The following is a 22013-nucleotide window of genomic DNA, read 5'->3' on the forward strand; positions in this document are numbered from 1 at the left end:
TGGATCTTCCTCTTCATGTCTTGATGCCTTGAGATTCCGGCATGAACTAGCTTTTTACTTATTTTAGCTTCTTAGATACTCTTAGATTAGTAATTCGAGGATAGATGTTCTTGTGGTGATGACTTCCAGGTTTTGGGAATAAATAGTATTGAGTTTTTATAAGTTATTTAATCGATTTTCATTTATGAGTTAAAGTCTTCCGCATTATATTTTGTTATTTATGGTTGAAATGTTGGGGATTGGATTGGTTGGTTCGCTCACATAGTAGGATAAGTGTGGGTGCCACTCGCGACCCGTTTTGGGTCGTGACAGAAACTATGAAAAATATTTAGATTAAATATGAATTTATTAAGGAATCAATATATGTGAACTTCGAAAAGTTAAATATTAAAATAAATTTTATAGAGAAAAAGGGAAGGTAATAAGAATTGGGTAATATTAGAACTACTTAAATGTAAACTTGTGATCATTTTTTTCTTTTTTATTTGAGATTTTCTTAGTATAATTTATATATATTATGTAAACTTAAAATCTAATCATTCTTTTATGCTTATTTGTAATTTTTTAAATTATAATTCTTAGTATAATTTTTCCACAATGTATAACTCGGATTGCTATTAATAGTTAGTATTCATGACTATATAGTTAGGCAACACTATTATAAATCATTATCCACAATTGCTATTACTTGTCCTCGTCATGACCCAATCATCACATGTTTTTATTATTTTTATTGTACAATATTAGATTAATTTAATATTTGTATTAATAACTTTTTAATAGTTAAATTTTAAATAAAGAAAAGTTTAACAATCTTAATTAGTTAAATTTCATACTTATTATTATTATTATTATTATCATCATTATACTTAGGTTTAGATATCCAATTATTTTTGGGACAACTTATATTGGGAAAAAATGTAGAACAAAAGAGAGAATTAACTACGAAATAAAGATTCAAAAAAATGACAGATGCAAAATTCCTATTTCTTTTAATTTTGTTTGGCTTAAACACAAAATATTAAAAAGTATATTTCACATTTTAAATAAATATTACATTTAATATAATAAATTTCTAAGAATAAAAAGTCACAGTAATTAAGAGGATTAATAATATGACTTTGAACTTTTATAACAAAATAAGAGTAATATTTGTACATTATTACACTAATAAAGAACATAAATTATAAAAAATGAAAAGACAAACAAATTAGAGTTATTGAGACAAATATTTTATTTTAAGTAAATAAAAAGGTAGGAAACCAACTAAAGTTTTAAAATTATAAATTAATTATAATTTTGAAATAACTTAGAACTCCCGAAAAATAACAAATATGAAAATATAAAGACTTATTCATAAACAGCTTGAAATCTTCTAAGAAAAACAACAAAAATAAAAAATTTAAGAATTGCAATTTTTTTACATATTAATAAATAATTTATTTATAATAAAACTATGTGTATTTTCAAAATTATAAATTAACTTTACATTCTTATGTTCTATAATTTTTTTTAATAAAAATTATTTCACCGAACTATGAAAGTATATGTACATATTTCTTTAAGTAGCATATAGATAATCATTTACTCATTTTCTACTTCTATTCTATGTTTTAAAATATTATAAGCCACAAACACAATAAACTAATATTATTAATAAAAAAAGTGAGAGATGAATTTACCTAAATAAATAATTATTTTTGAACAGTGTTATCATTATAATATAGTTAAATTATCTAAGAATCATATAGAGGTCTAAGGAGAATAAATTAGATATTTTTTTTAAAAAAACTCAGGATTTCTATCTTCATGAACATAAACCAATAATATTAAATGTATGATTCAACAAAGAAAGAGTAGTAATTATATTAGACATATCAAATTATTTTTTCTTGTAAACTCAAATTATGCAAGAATGTCTAACCATTTTCATTATAGATATATCTCCTATAATCGGCAAATCTGATTAAATAAGTTAAAAAGTTATCTACCAAAGAAGAAAAAGATAAAGAGTAAGGAGAAAATTACATTTAAACACATATAATCATTTTTGACAAAACATAAATAATTCAAAAGGAAATAATATAATAGAAACATTACTTCTTAAGGACCTAAAAAATAAAGAATAATCCATTAATCTCTATCTCTGGATATTTTCATTTCATCATATATACAAGAGTCAAAGAAAAATAATAACAAATAAATTATTAGTCCTAAAATGAATCTCAAAGTTAACAAAATAAAATATTATTTCTCATAAAGAATAAGGGAAAATTACATTTAATCATAAATTCTCCTACATAATCATTTTTGACAAATAGTCAATATATATAACTCAAAATCCATTAATCTTCATCGCTTGATGTTATCATTTTATCTTATGTACAAGAGTCAAGAAAAATAATAACAAATACATTATTAGTCATAAAATAAATTTTAAAGATAACAAAACAAAATAATTTATCTAGAAGAAATGAAAATATGATGACATATTAGCCTTACTTGCTAATTAAAAGTAATATATGAAATAATATTTGAAAAAATAAAGAACCTCAAAGCTTACAAATATTGTAACATTTCTTCCACTAATTCTCTATCCAAAGATGACTACAAAATAACACACAATTTTAGTGTGATTTTATAGTGTTAATGTAACCTTTCACATTAAATAATTAGAAGTTATGAATATGAAAGGTTTAAGAGCTTATGAATATTATTAATACTAATTTAAGAATAGAATTTATATAATTAAAGAGGTATAAGTTTATAAGAAAAAATAATTAAAAAAGTAAGAAAAAATGTCAAATAAAGAAAGAAAAAAAAGAAAAAATGAATGAAGGTCATAGAGAGGTGCCACATCACCTNTATATATATATTAATTTCAAAAGTTCCTTATTTCCCCCAATTAATAAAATCTGTAAGCTACATAAAGATATTTCACCTCTTTTTACAGCCAATACCCACGTTTTTCTTTACAAAGTGCAATCCTATTTTTCAGTCAACACACACGTTTTTCATTACCAATACACTATTCAATTTTATTCCTAAAATCTCTCCCCATCTTTAGATGTAACAAATTTCAAATCAACTTGATTTTTCGTAGTAGTCTCCGTCAAGTATTTCAATTTCTAAGTTTTTAATATGTAAGAATTTATTCTCCATTGTTGTCTTCTTTGTGCTTTTTACTGATACATATGAAACATGATCCATCACATAGTGTTGGTGTTTCTCATACTAATGCTAATCGTATATATGATTCTTATGATGAAATGTGGACCGAGAACAGATCCAAGCGATTGCATGACCCATTAGCGATGAAGGGCAAGAGTGTTGTCAAGCCAAAGAAAAAAGTTGGAGAAATCCCCAAAAAAGGGCGAAAAAAAAGTGACATATGTTGTTTCCCGACCCACACTTCCTAAGGTATGTGTTTTGAATAAATTTTTATATTTTTTTATGTTTTTGTTATGGTGTTGGTTGTGTTTGGACAGAAAGGTTTAATACATCAATAGTGAAGATACATTACTTATCAATTCAATGTTTTCATAGTATGTTAGAACAATATCAATTTAAAATGGTTCTGTTTTGTTGATATATTAAACTCCTAATTTTACATTGTTACATGTGTTTGTGAAATCGAATTAAGAGTCATTTAACAATGAAGACAAATTCACTAATTTCAAATTTAGTAAAAGCATCATGTGTTGTACAGTTTTGAAGGTGTATCAGATACATAAATTGCTCAATTAATGTATCATTTGTTTCTATAACATGTTCTTTTACAGTTTTTGTTTGTCAGTGCATATGATGTATCATATACATCATATAACTCAAATGTCTTATACATATATGTAATTGATATTTGTGAATGAATGTATACGATGTATTATATACATTCATATAATTCAAGTGTTTTTTATACATATATGTAATTGGTATGTGTGAATGAAATTCATGTACAATATATTTGTTAGTTACTCATGTATCTTATGCATTTCAACAACGTGTTTGATATCATGTCATTATAAAATCATGATGTATTTATTGAATTTACATATTGTCTTCAATGTATCATTCACTCTCCATTACAGTATATGTTTGAGATTAGACAGGTACAATTTTATATTTTGTTTTTTGTATAAGCAGGGCATGAATTTTGTTATAAAAAAAATATCAACATATCCATTGAGGTTTGGAGCAACGTTCAATTTTGATTTTGTGAATGAAATCAAAAAGTCCATAAAGGATGAAGGCGTTGAAATGTTCAAGAATACAATTTTTGGATCATATTTGAACATTTCAAAATGTAATTTTAAGGGTCAGATTACTAAGTGTTTGTTGTTGTTGGAGGTGTAACAGGAGAATAAAGATGTATTGTATGTTAGTCATGTTAATGGGAATGTATTGTAGTTTAGTATAAAGTAATTCACAATTGTAACTAGCCTTAAATGCAAACGAAATGTTAATGATTTTTCATATTCGAGTTCCACTCTGAACTGATTATTACAAAAATATTTCTCTGATTGTCTTGCAGGTATAACCAAGAGTCGCTTGATACATCGTTTTGCAATGGGAAATTGGGAGACCACACAGGAATTCGTCCAGATGGAGATATTATACTTCATCAGTACTTTCATGTTATGCCATCTTGGTGAGATCTTCATACGTATCGAAGAATTTCTAATGGTCAAATATGATCGATATGAATTATATCCTTGGGGTCAGATTGCATTCGATAAGTTAATTACATCACTCATACAAGACTTCAACCAAAGCAAACAGATGTATTGCTTATTTGGTATGCCTTATGCACTCAACGTATGAATTTACGAATGTGCATCTAGTCTAAATTCAGAGTTTGCTGTTAAAGTAGCGAATGATATTCTCAGAATATGTAATTGGACGGTCGTGATTGTAAAGCCAAAATATAAAAAGTTTATGTCCAGCATTTTTTTCGAGGTAACATTACTTTTAAATTCGCAAATAACAGCTTCTCAATAAGTTTTATAATTTTTGTTGTAAATAACATTTTTTGCATGATACATAATATTATTATAACATTCAACCATTTAAAATGCAGAATGCATGTTCAAACATTGTACCATCACCATATGAGGTGGAAGCCCTTGGCTTACCCAATATTCAAGAGGCTCACAGAACTGAACCATCCACAACACTAGTTAATGCAAACAAAATGCAAAATAAATATAAGTTAGGTTTTGAGGATTTCTCAATAAGCCCTCTTGGTCATTTATTGAGAAGAATCCTCACGTGTCTCTGGTACATCATCACCACCACCACCCAAAAGGAGAAAGAAACTTGATACACATAATACAAAGGGGTCGGAATCTGAATCGTCAGAGCAGTGAAGGCCGCCATTAAATCAGTCATTTTCAATGCCAGATGAAGAATCTATCCTGTCTGCTAATCTATCTTCTGTCCATGTCTCTTCACAAGTCCAAAAAGATAAGTCTGTATATCCTGATATTGACGAACTGAAACAGCATATGAAGGAATAGGTAAGTAATGATATCAATTTTTTTTATGTTTATTCATAAATATAAAACTGAATGTTTTTTTAATAGGTTGACAGTAAATTTGAGTATCTTGTGAATTTAATAAAGGCAAATTACTCTAAGGTGATGAATTCTAGGAATAGGGAAGACCACCAACAACCAAAGGTATTGTATTGTATATGTGTATTTTTTTTGTGTGTTTTAATTTTCATAGGTCATTTTGTTACAAACTTATTTCATGGAGGAGATGGGCGGCAAGTCTGCTCCATACATGGTTGAAGTTTTCGATAAGAAGGCAATGATGGACACCAAACAAGTACCTTTACGTTTGATCAACAATCAACCTCACCGATACAAATGGAATTTGCCAATAACTATTAAAGCATTGGTGGAGCTGATTTTGATGATGAAGATCAGGTTTATTTTACTTTATTACTTGCGTATATCAAATTATATAATTTATCATTAACTTATTTTGATTGAAAAAAAAACATGTTTAAAAAAATACAGACTGAAGATACATTGAAGAATCATCAAGAAATTAAGGACGTTTCAGAACTTCAACCCTCAGATGCAAATATTCATCATACTGTAGAAACAACTGAGCATAAGAAGGTAATTTTTTAGCAACGTAACTTGACTATTAGTATTCATCAGCTTTGTAGTGATACACCAAACTGTGTCATTATGATACATTGTAGTTTACTTGGATTATTTTGATACATTCTAGTTTACTTGTATAAATGTGATACATTTTTTTACTGTTCACATCAGTAGTTTTTTTCACTTTCGTGTGGATGATACTCTACATTTTCATTTAGTGTATATGTGATACATTCCATTGCAAGATACATACCACTGTGACTACTTAAATTGTTTGTCTACTATATGTAATACGTAGTTTGACGTAATCTGTCCTTTATACATTAGCAATCCTTTGTATGTGATTCTTTATCGTTTAATGTATCCTAAATTGATCAGTATGGTTTTATTCAGGATGATTCATCAGCACAATGCCTTATCATTTCTCCGAAGGAACAATGAATGAAGATGCTTCATATAATGTTCAACACAATACCAATCAGTCTGTGCCAGATACTGTTATGTTTGATACATCAATAATTTATGCTTCATATATCATTTCAATATCGTATGTTTTATCAAGTCTTTTTTAATTATCAATTTAAATCATATAGGAATCTATAACATCTGGTACAATATCTCTTGATACTCGAGAAGCCATGAATACACTTATTGCTGATCCAGAAAGTTTGCCTATTCATGCAAATCCACAGGAGTTAACCAACATGCAAAGTTTGCTTTCAGACAGTCAATTACCCATTGACATTTCAATCACAGAGATTATTGTCCGAAACGATATAAATACTCCTCATGCACATATCATGATGCCTTTAAAAAACTGCAAATCCCCTTATTTAACTTTATTTGGGTCAAGTAAAAAAGGAAAATAGGTCATGGATGATGTAATTTGTCCAAATTTTTCATTTGAAGGCAATGAAATCACAAATCGAGCCCCTTCATATCTGATTGATGAGCTTATTGAGTGGGTTACTACAAGTCTTCTCAAAACTCATACTAAAAAGTAATATATTTTTTAATGGATCTGTTCAATTTTGAAATTGCAACTCTTGTTCCACTTTTGAATAACATCTTTTCTTTACACTTAATAATACAAGAAACAATCAGAGGATAAGTACAAAGCAAAAGCCTCTTCATTGGGTTTTGAAATGGTGGATTATGTTGTTGCATATCCGTCCAATAAAAATTGGTTATATGCCATGTCTCAGCCGAAAATTGTTGGACTGATAAGGTAATTTTGACATGTATATGTGAATTTCATGTGTATGCAAATGTATCATATATAGGTTTGTTAATGTATATGATACATTCAGTTAATAGGTTATATATACATATCAATACCATATACCACTTTCAGTGTCTAACATTTTATTTTCATTTATTTTCTTTTCAAATGTATAATTATGTTTATATTTTTTTTGTAGCACATCGATGTTATTTTTTACTACCTTCATAAAAAATAAAAACTTCGCAGCATGAATCAATACAGATACACAACAGTTAATTGTTTGTTCAGTGAACATATCAACGATACCCATGAAATTTATTATAACAATAAGACTGATGATGATATTAGTACCCCAGAACACATTGATCGTGTAGGGGATGTATCAGTACATGAAAGGTCAATAATCAACGTCATGAAAGGATATTCAATACCAACTGGATTACCATAGCATCTGGTGGACGCTGTTTATATTTCGATTAATTATGATGGAAGTTTTCATTGTGTGTTAGCTGTTGTTGAATTGAATCAGAGGTTGATACACGTGTATGACTCTTATTTATGCACAAGGAAAGGAGTATATTCTGAGGAGATACAAAAATCGTCAAGGATGTTACCTTCTTACCTCCTTGACAGTGATTTCTTTGAAAAAATTGAGCTGACAAATTGGCCAGAACTTGATGCATATAAGGACAAACAAATTGGTACATTTTGAAGTCACATAATCCTTTCAATATTGAATACTGAAGGCATCATGCAACAAGAAGACGATAGCATGTAAGTATTTAAATTCTGAACTACAATAATATGTCTAAGTTATTTTTACAAATTTATATTCTGCATTTTGTTGTAGGGACTGTGGGTCATATATAGCTACATTTACAGAGTTTTTGAGTGACCTAACTTGTTATACCACCTGATACTAATGGCCATCTTGCAAATTATCTACGCAATAGATATGCAACATTTTTATGGAGATACGACAGCGACAAGGCCAAGGGTGGATACATAGGTGAGAATGACGATCCATCAAAGCTTAAGGGTCAATTCACAACACCAACTAACATGATCTCGTTAACATAGATTAGTACTTAGTAGGGATAGCATGAACAGTTTTTTATGTTGTTTTGTTTTGAAGACAATTTCATTTTTTTATATTTATATCTAAAAGCTTATTTGTATTACAGTCTTTTGTTAGTTATTAACATTATGTGTTTTCAATGTATTGCATTAGATACATTTGTTGCTTTATAACGCTAAGGTACACAATCATCATTGCTTGAGTTTAAGTATTTTGAAAGTTCACTTACAAAATGATGTTTATGATACATAAGTTTTAATGTATATTGTAATTGAAATTTCATTCACATATACCAATTGCGTTATATGAGACACTTGAATTATATGAATGTATATGATATATCATATACGTCAACAAACAAATCACAACTTACTATTAAATTGAAAGGCAACACTGCTAAGGAAAAGTATATCAAAATTATAACTCATAATGCAGTGTATACAATACATATAGTACAAACTTGAAAATATCAAGTTTGGGACACTTAATTTATTTAAATCATGATTATGGTATTGAATCAATGTTTTATTCATTTACACAATAATTATTTTTCACAGTATATACATTCAGATTTATTTATTAATTTAAGAGTTTAAGAATAATTTATATTTAATATAAGCTTGACACACAATTATCAATAAATGCATTTAGTTGAACAAAAAAATAAATTGTGTAACCAATACACTTTATTTAATCCAATACATATAAGTGAAATTTATTAACCATGAACACGAATGTCCTATTTTAAAACATTATTTCAATTCTCTTTTGGGAAGAAAGTATAAGTTCTCTTGTTGTGTCCTTCTTGTCCACATTGCCCACAAGAATTATTGTTCACTGTTATTTTCTTATCCGCATTTTTCTTTCTTCGCTTCCTTGGTCGTCCAACTAACCTTCTATACCTACGTGGCCGGACAATTTCATCTAAAACATAGTCTGGAACGGTCCAATCCTCCTTAACTGCATTGGAACCATTGCAACCTCATACATTTTATCTAATGCATCAGGTTTGTAGTAATCAGAGCAATATGAGTGCAGATTTGTAACATTCTTGTGCTTCAAAACTGCAATTGCGTGTGGGCAAGGTATCTCATCATATTGAAATTTTTCACACGTGCATGTTTTCCGCTCAAGGGATACAATGTATCTTCTTCCGGCTTCATAAACTGAGAAAATATATTCAGGCGATGGAACAACCTGAAAATATAAGAAGTTAGTGATACATTACGTAATATGTCATTTTTATATCATTTTTCAAGCAATGCTTATCAGCGAAAATCATCTAGTTTCTGGTATATAAAACAAAAATTTAGGGATAATGATAAATACCTTCATCTTTGAACTTTTAGATGTGTTTACAATCAATATCTCCTCAAATCTTTGGCCCAATGTGTCCTTTGTATATGACGTTATTTCTCTATTTTTATAGTTTCAATCACCAAATAGAAGTCTAGCTTCCTCCAATAAGTCTATTACAGTTAACCTACGTGCATCAACAAGGCAACCACTGATACATTCTGCGATGTTCGAAGTCATCATTCTACCTCTGTTTACGATTGAATGAACTCTTGACCATTTCTCATAACCAACAACCTCAAGTTAATTATTCACCCTATGATCAACTTTCACTACCTTAGACATTAATTTATCAAAATCTTCCTTTCTGTATACCTTTGCCATTGAGTAAAATATATCACTTAGTGTGTTTTTACTCCTTTTGAAGCTCGAACATACATTCTTCCAAAGATGCCATATGCATGCACGATGAGGTACATTTGGTAACACAATGCTTACACTTTTCATAATACTTTCATTTCTATTTGATATAATACACATGTTTTCACGCTCGCCAAATGCATTTTTGAACTGTTCGAAGAACCATGTCCATGAACACTCATTTTCAGTGTCTACAACACCATATGCCAATGGCAATATGCAACCTAATTACAAAGCACCACATATTTAACTTCATGATACAATAATGTTTACACTAAGATACATTAAGTATAAATATAGAACAAGTTTTACATTATATCAGTATTACAACAGTCATACCTGCACCATCGAGTGTGCTGGCTAATACAAAAGTACCTTTGTAAGCCTCGCCAAGATGTGCAGCGTCCACTACAACTACAAGTCTACAGTAGTCGAACCCTCTTATCAACGGTCTCAGGGCTATGAAAATATACATGAATTGATTATTTTTCGTCTTTTGCATCCTTATATATAAATTTGGATACACTTTATTTAGCATCCATATGTACCTCGACATCTGTTTATATCCTTCTGAGGGCTTACCCTTGAGCATTTCTAGTGCACGTTCCCTAGCACGCCATGCTTGCTGGTATGATATTTCAACCCCATATTATTCTCGAATATCTTTAATTACATCTTGAGGCGTATGAATTCGTTTATGATTTACCAATTTAGGTGCAGTCACACCACTAATAAATTCAATTGTTGCTTGTACTTTTGTTAGTATCCTATCCCGCATCGGACATGTATGTTAACTATTGAAGTATCTCACTTTGAATACATCAGATTTTTTTCTGCAAGAAGACTTTAAAGTCCACCCACATTGATCATTGAAGCATACCAACACATAGTTGTCCAAAATTTTCGTCGGATTAATTCATATAATAAAAGCAATGTTAAAGTTATTCATAACTAATGTATCTGCCATAATAAAGAATACAACTATTTTTTACAAAATTTTTATGTATCACATAATAAGATTTATCAATACACATGTAATCAATTGTCAATACTATTACTCATAATAATTATCATCAAACACTGACAAACTTATCACAACGAAACATATACTAATTAGACTTATGTATCAAACACAATAGCAACTAGAATTGTACTAAATATATGCAAAATCTAAAGAAAAACAATCAAATTAGAGAGAAAGCATTTCAATACGTTTTTTTATCCGATCTTTTCACTCGAAAATTGAAGTTGTTCTCTATTTTATATTTAGCCATTACAGCGATAAGTGTTTCTTTATCCTTATACAACTGTCCCGTCTTCACATCAGTATTATTGGAATCAGCTATGTAATTATTTAATTCTAGAATATAATCAAAGTCACAAATTCTCGATTCGACCAGACCAAGAGCTTCAGTATCTCTTTCGGTACCTTTCACGCATACGATTTTCCCGGATAAACAATCAAAATTATGTATCTACGCAACAATTTTATCAGTTGTATCAATACACAACAGATACATGCCGATTCCAGGCGCATTTCTTTTTTACTTTCAAATAAAGTTTCACACCCATGTCGTTCTTGATTTTCAATGGACATGAGTTTTCCTCTACAATGTGTCGGATTTCAATATCTTTTGTAACATTGTCGATCTCCAACTCTGCTAAAATCAACGCTTTCAGATTAACAAATGAAATGGATTGTCTAACGACAATTCCATCTACCTTGTAACCTTCGTAATTAATATTGCTTACCCAAATTTCAGAATGCATTAACTAAATTGAGATATTCATTTTCTAAACTGTTTTTTCGACTTATTAGAATGCAGATCAGCTTTATCAGGACTAATTTGTTTGATAAAAGTACTCTAATTTGAAATTTGAATTTATGATATTAGTTACGCAAGTTGTCGAGCGTAAATTAAGTGATTTATAATTATTAAAAACAAATTTACGTTATTATTTCCTTCTTAAATGCAACAGCTATCAATTGAAATGTATCAACACTTATTGTATCTCGTACTTCTCAACATGTATCCCGCAAATAAAATTTTTAAGGGATTTTTGGTAAATACAAAACTAGAAACTAGAAGGGATAACATGTTATTTAATATTTATAGTATGTGGTTCCTATAATTTATACATTTATTTATGAACTACTATTTTCATTCATGTATGTATATTCCCAAGTGATATGAACATTTTAAAATTACAATGCATCTACTAATTTGGACAATTCATATACGTATGTTCCCTAAGTAATATAAACCTTTTAAATAACAATGTAAACCTACTAGTATGTATGTTCCCTAAGTAATATAAACCTTTTAATAATAATGTAAATCTACTAGTCGGAACATTGAACATGGTGACCTTTGAAGTAATTTCAGTTTATAAATAGAGATATCATTCACCATTATAAGAGTAGTTTTATGCTTCGTCTATGTATCTTTTCGTTTCTTTATAGATATATATTCTTATGAGCTTAATTTTAAAACAATAATCACCAGGACTATTGCAACAGTCCAAACTATTGAATGGCATGCTCAAATCCTCATAAAAAAACATGAGCAGTAGTACTGTAGTGTGTAGAAATCATCAGGATCTGGAAACAAGGAGTTTATTTGGATGGTTAATATAACTTTTCTCGAAAATAAATTCGTTTATTAGCAAAATAAACAAGGGTCCTCTCTCCTTCATTTGAAAAAACATTCAAATTTTCCTCTTGTCAACATACAAATCCTGAGATCCAACATAATTGTTTTCATCCATCTGGTTTCTGTAGACTTTACAAACAGAAAATGCTATGGTTGGGTAAGATCAGTTTAAGTCCCACAGCTCAATCATATAGTCCTTCCTGTTCCCAAACATCAACAAGAAAGTCTACCATTTCCTGAAAATTTTAAATGTATAGAATCAACAAAGTAGACATGAAAATAAAATCTACAAGCCAAAAATCATGCTACTAGTTCAGCAAGACTCACCGATAGAGGGATTGACTGAGGAAAAGGCTTGTTGGTCCCCAGCAAAGTTTCGTAACTCGCATCAAAGCTGCAATTTATGATGATAGAAGAATACACACATCAAGTGTATATACACACACTTGTATGGGAAGTAAATACTCTGAAACCAGCAGCTGTCAAACCTACGCATTAAATTAATTGTTTTGAGGATTCTGCAACGGGAAGATGCTCACCTTAGTTTAGATTCCTGAGCTGCAGTCTGCTTCTGAGGTGTTCTATTTCCAATCCATTCTTGCCTAGTTTTACTCCAAAGAATTAAACCTGATCCAGAGAATGCTCGATTAAGCATATTAAAACACGTGGAGAGCAGTACAATACTGATAAGCTGAGATGAAAGAGTATAGCATCCTGCTTCCAAAGCTTTATCCAATGGATATCTATCTACATGGACAATAAGAGAAATCTAAAAGAACGAACAGTACATAGATCTGGTTTTGTCCTGCATCAAGTGTTGATGAAATTTTCAAAGTAGACAATCTTGAATATATATATATATATGTGTCTGAAAACTGCAATTGCAGGGGCTACTTTAAGACAACCAACTGAGACTCTATGAAATTTACCAGATAACTACTCTTTTCTTTTGTCCCTTTGGGGACATCCGATAAAAAATATAATTCTTCTTTTCTTTCATTATTTTTTGATGGAGCTTCAAAAAAACTACAGCTACATATCATTTCTAGGTTATATATCCTCTTATCACATGTTAATTTCTTGCATTTGGCGGAATACTAACATACTGAGACTTGGATATCCCCAAGAAAGGTTACTATTGGTAAAGTATTCCCATGATAGCCAATGAAAGCAAAGGGAGTGAAATATGCACTTGCCATGATTTACAAAGTCAGTGTTGTTGTTTGTGGTGCTAGAACTACTGTGAGCATCAAGGCCCTGATTTGAAGTACTTATTGATGAGACACTTCGTTGTGAAGGAAATGCACTATTCTCCATCTCACAAGCACTACTGCTCCAAAAGTCTTCCCTTGAACCGCGTTTCCTCAAGCGTTGACCCTGAACTTTCTGACCTTTGGATGGCCTATCCACTAAAATAACATGTGGTGGCTTTACACAGCACCCAAGACAACTTCTGCTCTGTTACAATCAGGTTTACAACCATAAAAGATGATTAGCATAATCAGTAGAAAGAAAATCTGTACGCTGTTGACAAGATACTTAAAACAAAAACCACCAGAACAATTTATATTCCAAATTTGAGATACTTCATAACTACCAGTGCTCACTGCTCACTCCACCACCCACGTCCTCTCTTTTCATTCAGGGAAAGGTAAGATCTAGTACATAATAGTCCCTATACCATTGTACAAAATTAAGTGCTAAGTCCAGGTAATAACTGGTAATACCAACCAACCATCAACTAGTTCTATATAGCAAGCCTACTCTTATTTGGCTGAAGCAACTTTGAGAAAGTTGGATTGCAGTTCATAGTGTAAAGATCATTGGTCGACATAATCTAGTCACTCATAAACGTATCAAAAATCGAGGAAGTCATAATCCTCTTAGAATAGCCAAAATTTTCAAATTCGGGTACTGAAAAGGGATAAGAAAGACGGTCCAAATCCATAATCAGATCCATTGCTTTAACACGATCAAACCATGGAGTATAACATGGATTTCCTTCGTATCTTAAGAAATTTGATTTCCTTCTCACATTAGACAGTTCAAATCCATAATCAAATCCATTGCTTTAAATACACGAATGCCACATGTTATTTGGTCTAACAGCACATTTGATGCGATGACAAAGTATTGGAAGTGAATAAGTTGTGCCATAAGGGAGTGCTACATAGATGATACAGGTTAGCTGCGGTAAGAAGTGAAGGGTGAGACAATAATTAAACCAGATTCATTATAAGTTATTACCCTTCTTTGTTAAGGGGAAAAAAGTTCCAGATTCTTCAACTTCTTTGAAATTAGACAGGAAGGATTGGACATCTTTTACTTCTTTTATAGACATACAAGACAACAGGAAGCAAATCACCAGAACTCCACCCAAGAGTAGTAAACTATTTGAATTTCTTCATCCTTTATTCTCAGTCTCCCATTCTTGGAATTAAACAAAGTCAATGATAGCATTATTCCCCTTAGCATCATTGAATGGGAGATCGGAGACCCCAAAAAAGTTAATTTTGATAAATAAGAGATAAAAATGGATCTCTAGAGGAAGTTGGGTATCTTATTGGCCATATATCTAGGATAACCCCGCGTACAAAATCAATTTTCAACTAGCTTCTCATTGTCTTGGGTGTTCCCACCATGTCGTTCAGACATAAAAAATGATTTCATTTACAAGTTAGAAATATACTAAAGAGAACATTAAATTTTCACTCAGCTTGAAACTAGAGTGAAGGTGTTAACAGAGAATGAGGTAAACCTAAATCACATGGAAATAATCTGGAAAGGCTTACAATCTCTTGGAATGAAGTAGACCAAGCCAGAAACTATGGCACAACGGAAGAAAAAGATCTATATAAGTTGAGCTGAGAACAATTACACTTCAATCCCAAACTAGTACATAGATCCACTTATGAATCATCAATATCCACTTTGCTCCATCTGAGCCCTTTCATTCCAATACCTGGCAATTTGTCTTTCCAAACAATTCGGGGTTCCTAAAAGATAGATTATTGGATCCTTGAAAGGAACAGGCCAAACTGAAGGAGCGTGGTATAGAGGATTCCTATAGCCAACCCCAACTAGTTTGTTATTGACACACAGTTGTACTTGTTCAACAGTCACCAATCTTCCAAATTTCACTTGGCAATACAGTACAAAAACGTTAAATCGACACAAGTTCATATTTTATCCAAATCTTAGATGTTCTCTACATAATTCATTACATCAGTTTTATTTCTAGTTCACCGATGCTTTAATAATAAGTTATTGAGTATTTCTAATTGCATTGTGCAGGAATGGATAAGCTCATCTGCTATGGTCTTGAATACAAGCAAGATGGACCTAAAACTAGTCCTACTAACAGGGCTTTCTTCATTAAAAGATTGATATCCGAGTCCTCTGCTAGAAGCACCAACTCCTTCAATACCCAATGTCGAAAACAAAGCAGTAAAATAACTGCCTGAAGTGCTCATATAGTTCTAATTCCAATCAAAACAGAAACACTAGGAGATAACCAACACGACATTATCTAAAAACTGCAACAGGCTATTAAAATCTATTTCAGTGAATCATTGCAAAAGATAAGCTTTCGTCATGAAATATGTAGCTTGGATTGCTACTTAGACTCACATACTGTATAGCAGTATAGTCCACAAAAGGCACATTTCTTTGATAACAACCTATCGACTTATGCAATTCATATTCAGCCTTTGGGTGCCTAAGTAATCTTAGTATCACCAGATACAAGAAGATAATTAGCATCTTATAGCAACAAGATAAAAGGTATCAAAACTTTCTAGAAATAGAAAGGAAATCCTCAATCTACTATACACCAAATTTGGGACATAGCACAGAAACAAACGCTTACATTAAGAAGTGCCCTCCATGTCTCCTTCAACTTTTCCATCACCATACCAACAACAACTCGAAAATATTCTTCAAAAAACTCAAAACAGAACACAAAGGAATACTCCGAAAACATGCCTCAATTTCAAATCTTTAAACAACATATATTATACATGGCTAGAAGCAAAGCATTAGATACTGTAGCTAATAAGACAATTACGTATAGAATAGAACATTCTAGGAACAAACTCCCTCAACGTAAAAAGCAAAGCATGGGGAAATAAAAAAACAGAAACAGAAAAAGGAGCACCAGCTCATCTTCCTTTGTATTCCCCATTATTGCTTGCTTAGCCTTTAAGCAAGCACCTCAGATTCCAAAACACCAAATAAAAGCCAATTGTTGCCCAATAAACCAAGAAAAGCATTAAAAAATGCAGTATAACAAACTTTGCAACTTTTTCCATTTATACTGTCACTTATTTACTGGGTTTATCATATTACACAAGAAAGGTGAACTCAGTGGGTACACCTCAACTAAGCTACAGCCTACAACCACAAGCACGGATACTAGGTAGACCTCCCTAACAAGATTGGGAGTGAGAGCTCCAGTTTTTTATACCATCCATTGTCTTAAAAATACAGAACCACCAACCTCAAAAGGGGGAAACCAGAATGCTTTAATTTATACTAAAAAGAAAACAGAAAAAAAAGATTTATAGAGAGAATCAAATTACTGACCCCATGCAAGCGAAGATACGTGAAATCGACGAGGTTACTGATCTACAAAGTAGCATTTAACAAGTATTACACTGTAAAAAGCAAATGGGTATTCGTCAAAGCATCGATTTGAACCTCTGGACCTCCAATACTGAAAGGAAATTCATCTTTTACCTGCAGTTTTAGCTAATATGTTTATAATTTTCCACCAATTAACAGAGAAAAAAAAGAGGGATTTCGATCTCAGACCTATATACATGTACAAAAAGGTAAAAGAAAAATCTGGGGTTGCGTTACTTACACTTCTCTTTCACCTTTCTCTGCAATTCTTTGCGCTTAAGCAGTAAACAAGAAAGAAAAAAAATCGAAACTTTTTTCTTGGTGTTATCAAAAAGTTTAGTAGAAGAAATGGAGATGGTGAAGACAAAAGAGGGGTTGTGCAGTGTCGCTGGACTGGTGCTAATGGAGGTGGGTAAAATGTATGGGTTGTGGGGGCCTCTCACAATTCTTATTTCACTAATTAAAAGACAAATTTGCCCTTTCAACTCTCCATTTTAGAAATGTAGGTAGTTTTTTCTCAATTTTTTTTTGTATTGTAAATGCATTAATATGGATGTTTATCCCGTAACTCTTTTATAAATTCATGCATTAAACTGCTATATAATAGCAAACTAATAACCTAAAATAAATGGAGTAGCTAGGATTTGATTTAATTGTGCTCCATAGCAAACGTCTGCAAAAAATTGCCAGACGCCTCTCTCCCAAATATCTCGCTCGCCACTCTCCTCCAATCTCTCGCTCGCTTCCTTACTTTTTATACAAACACAAGTGTATAAAAGTTGTTTCTAATTGTATAAATACATATATTTTTGTTCCCCTCTCTCCCCTCTTCCAGATCTCGCTCGCCACTCTCCCAAATCTCACTTGCCACCCTCGCCTTTCTCACTTATACAAACAAAAGCGAAATGTATAAATTGCGTTTCTGTTTGTATAAAGCGTGAGAAAATTGTATATACACATGCAAGTACATATATTTTCGTCCTATACACTTATAATTAGGGAAACTTACATAAATATACTATAATAAAAAAATATTTACCATTTATAGCAATAATATTTTTACCTCACTTGATCACTTTTAATTCATTTATAATACAAGCTTAATACATATTACAAAGAATAATTTATTATTCACATATAATACAAATTTTAATGGTGAATAATATATTTATCACACATTTTAATACACTTATAATACAATGTAACAATTTTTTTACCAAACAAACATAATATATTTCAAAAAACAATTATAATTCATATATATTGCATACATAATTCACTTTTAATACATATTACAGATTTAATAAAGCATTGCTATAAATGGTAATAAACAAAAAGTATCGCTAAAATCAGTAATTATTTTTTAAAATGTATTAATTTATGTAATTTTTCCTTATAATTATACAATAAAAATACTCTTCTGCCAGTTTTTTTGCCTTTCTCTCTTTCTCGTTTTATACAATTCGATTCAATTGTATATTCCTTGTTAAGTCTCTTTTTTCTTTCTCTCTTTCTCATTTTATACAAATTCAAATTGTATATAATCGTTCTATACACTTATAATAATACAATTCATTTTATACACTTCGTTTTTATACAGTTCTCTGCGCAAGTGTCTTTTTTCTTGTTTTATACACTTCGTTTTATACAATTTGCTTCAACTGTATACGTATAGCGAATTATACAGTTCATATGTTTGCTATGGAGCGCAATTATGCAAACTTTGTTATAGCATACAAATATGAATTTTTTCTTTGCTATATGTGAAAGTTGCCCTTAAATGAATTCTCACGATTCAAAATCTGGTCAGACACTTCTTATAAGCTAGTGGATAAGTCTAAACTTCAAAACAGAAAGTAATAAATACACTAAATAAAACTATACAAAAGCAATAGAAGAATAAAAGTGTAATCATAATATATATATATATATATATGAAAGTGACTAGGGAAGGCAAAACTATACACAAGAATCAATTCGGACTTGGTATTATAGGTAAAAGAGCATCTAAGTAAAGAAAATATTATATACATCGAACATATTTAATCAAAATACAAAATATATAGTCAATACAAAAGAGGGCAAAAGAAGTAAGTCTCCGAACACTAAGAGTTCACAACAAATTAAATCTACGACGATCATTGGACATCCAAACTCAACAAAGGTGGCTCATATTAGGTTTTGCATCAGAAAAAAATAGTGGATTATGGCACAAGGCATTGATAGAGGATGTATTTAAACCACTTTACAAGCAACTTTTTACAACAGATCCAAATGAGTAGAAGACAATTGCTTGTTGCATTTCTACAATAACTGGTCATGATGAACTCTTTATTTGCCCTGTTGTGATCATCCCTATCTTTTATGGCTCCATCTGGATATGAGGCTTGAAAATGCTATCAGGTAATTAATACTTTAGTTTTCTTGTTACTTAGTAGAAAATTATCATTAAGATAGATTGAGTCAACGACTTTTACTTCAATTAAAGGGACAAGGGTGTATCGAGCACAGTAATAGCGAGATAGATGACCTCTTTGTCTCTTACAAGTAAAGAAAATATTATTTTATATCTTATCAGGTAAAAATAAGTCTTTTGATTTTTATTTTCCATACCAAAGTAATATCGATGTTGAAACGAAATAAAAAGAATCTTTGTGGTTTCTGAATCAAGCACGATACACCTTTAATAGCTTTTTACTGAAATCACTTCGCGATAAGCTATGACTTTTCAGAAGACTAGAATCATACCGACTTTAAACAGGTTGATCTCTTCTTTGACTCTAGAAAGTGTAACTACTGAAGCTCTTTCAACTTGTCTATATATGTTGAAAAATATTTGTCACACCCCTTTATTTTCCTCAAAAATTAATTGAAAGAAAAAATAATTTTGACATATTGAAAAGGGATTATTTTATTATTCAGCGTCACCACTTGGAGTTGAGTTTTGGTGTTCCAAGTCACCTTTATTTAAATCCCTAATCAAAAGGAAATTTGACTCTATTTTAATTGATCTGCAAACTAGAAATTCGGGTAAGGAATTTGTTGACCGAGGGAAAGGTATTAGGCACCCCTTCGAGTCATGTGGTTCTAGCACGATCTCTTTATTGACTTTAGTATGACATGACTTAATTTTTGAATATTATATTATTTAATTTAATAATAAATATACTGTTTACTTTTGTTCTCTCATTTATTTTAAACATATTTAAAACTGTCTTATTTATTTTAATATATATCCATTAATTAAAAATATGTATATACACATAAACTTATTCAAACTAAATAAAGTAAAGTCAAAAAATGAATATTTACAAATTTGAATTTTTAAAAGTCCGTAATTTTTTTTCTTCTTTCCATATATATATTTATATTATTATTATTACATTATTATAGATAGAATATATAAATATATCTAATTGCTAGGAATTAGATTTCATGTAGGATAGGGATTTCAGAATTTATGTAATTTTAAAATTGTTTTTTATTTTTTAGTTCGATTTAAAATAGGAGATAAATTTTTATGAAATTTATAATTAGTTTTCGCAAGATTTCTTCAAGAGATTAGGACTATTTTTTAGGAAGAATTTTTTAATTTTTTTTCCTCTATCTTCTTTTGTTCTGCACGTCTTTTTTCTTGTGTTTTTTTATTTTTTTATTTATATTTTTACGTTTTTAGTCATTTTTTTAATATTTTTTGAAGAAAAAAAATGTTCGATTTCTTTGTCTTTTTATCTTTTCTTTGTTTTTATCTTTGATATATTTCTTCTTTTAACATTCTGTTTTATTACTTTTTTTTTGTTACACTTTGTTGTTTCGTTTTTTTAATCATTTTTCTTCATCATTCTAATTCTTTTTTCCCAACATGTTTTTCTTTTCTTTTCTTATGTTTTATTATTATTATTATTATATCATTCTTCCTCATTATTTGTAAGTTTATTTATTTTTATTATTTTTATTTTATTATTTTAATTATAATTCTAAATAATATTCACATATCTTCTTAATGACAAACTTTAATAATTAGAATTAAAGGGATAACCATCTTATGTTTATTCTAAAGAAATTTTTTTTAAAGAAAATAATATATTAAAAATATTAAAACATATTACACATAATTTTTAAATTTTTTAGTCAGTAATCAATTAAAGTTAGTTTATATCCTAATCTAACAAATATATAATAGATTCAACAAAATTTCTAAAGTGAAGACTAGGCTGAAAGAAATACTAATCTATTCAAGCTTAACAATTTAATGTCATGAAACCATTTCAATATAAATTGCAAATTGCATCTAAAGCAAATAATAATAATAATAATAATAATAATAATAATAATAATAATAATAATAATAATGATAATAAATATAATGCATGCGATTTGAAAACTTCATATTATTGGAATCAAATTTTTATACAAGTATTCCATTTAAATCATGCGAGAATTTAGAGTTACCTCCCTGTGAATATTGATACCACAAAATAATTGTTATCATCTATTGATTTCCAAAGTTAATAACCAATATTAACTTTAAGGAGCCACGAGTCCGAAACCTCAAACAAAACTCGAACTAACTTAATTCTCAAAACAAAATTTACTTTTTG

The 22013-nt window shown here is 30.0% G+C and overlaps 1 protein-coding gene across 3 annotated transcripts; it reads right to left on the reverse strand.

Moving 5' to 3' along the window:
- Positions 1–12736: 12736 nt before the first annotated feature.
- On the reverse strand, positions 12737–17839 carry LOC107026850. Of its 3 annotated transcripts, none has more exons than XM_015227944.2 (6): positions 17654–17839; positions 17374–17526; positions 13986–14242; positions 13329–13416; positions 13117–13183; positions 12737–13025 (listed from the first exon to the last, which is right to left on the reverse strand). In XM_015227944.2, exons 2-6 carry the CDS (start codon positions 17427–17429, stop codon positions 12972–12974), a joined length of 522 nt encoding a protein of 173 aa, XP_015083430.1. In that variant the 5' UTR covers positions 17430–17526; positions 17654–17839; the 3' UTR covers positions 12737–12971. The 3 variants fall into 3 exon arrangements, with proteins under 3 accessions (XP_015083430.1, XP_015083431.1, XP_015083429.1); XM_015227945.2 differs by having other exon boundaries at positions 17374–17538; positions 17654–17838; XM_015227943.2 differs by lacking the exons at positions 17374–17526; positions 17654–17839 and adding an exon at positions 16658–16886 and having other exon boundaries at positions 13986–14247.
- Between the last annotated feature and the right edge of the window lie 4174 nt (positions 17840–22013).

This window comes from Solanum pennellii, chromosome 8 (genome assembly GCF_001406875.1).
Source record: "Solanum pennellii chromosome 8, SPENNV200".
Classification (NCBI taxonomy): domain Eukaryota; kingdom Viridiplantae; phylum Streptophyta; class Magnoliopsida; order Solanales; family Solanaceae; genus Solanum; species Solanum pennellii.

What these genes read in the sequence shown, in the direction of transcription:
- LOC107026850 (XM_015227943.2), bottom strand. Translation starts at nt 16,771, where the DNA reads ATGTTTTCGGAGTATTCCTTTGTGTTCTGTTTTGAGTTTTTTGAAGAA. An exon ending in CATGGAGGGCACTTCTTAAT is followed by an intron (nt 14,248 to 16,657) that starts GTAAGCGTTTGT and finishes TGATTGTAACAG; the next exon opens with AGCAGAAGTTGTCTTGGGTG. An exon ending in GCTCAGGAATCTAAACTAAG is followed by an intron (nt 13,184 to 13,328) that starts GTGAGCATCTTC and finishes CATAAATTGCAG; the next exon opens with CTTTGATGCGAGTTACGAAA.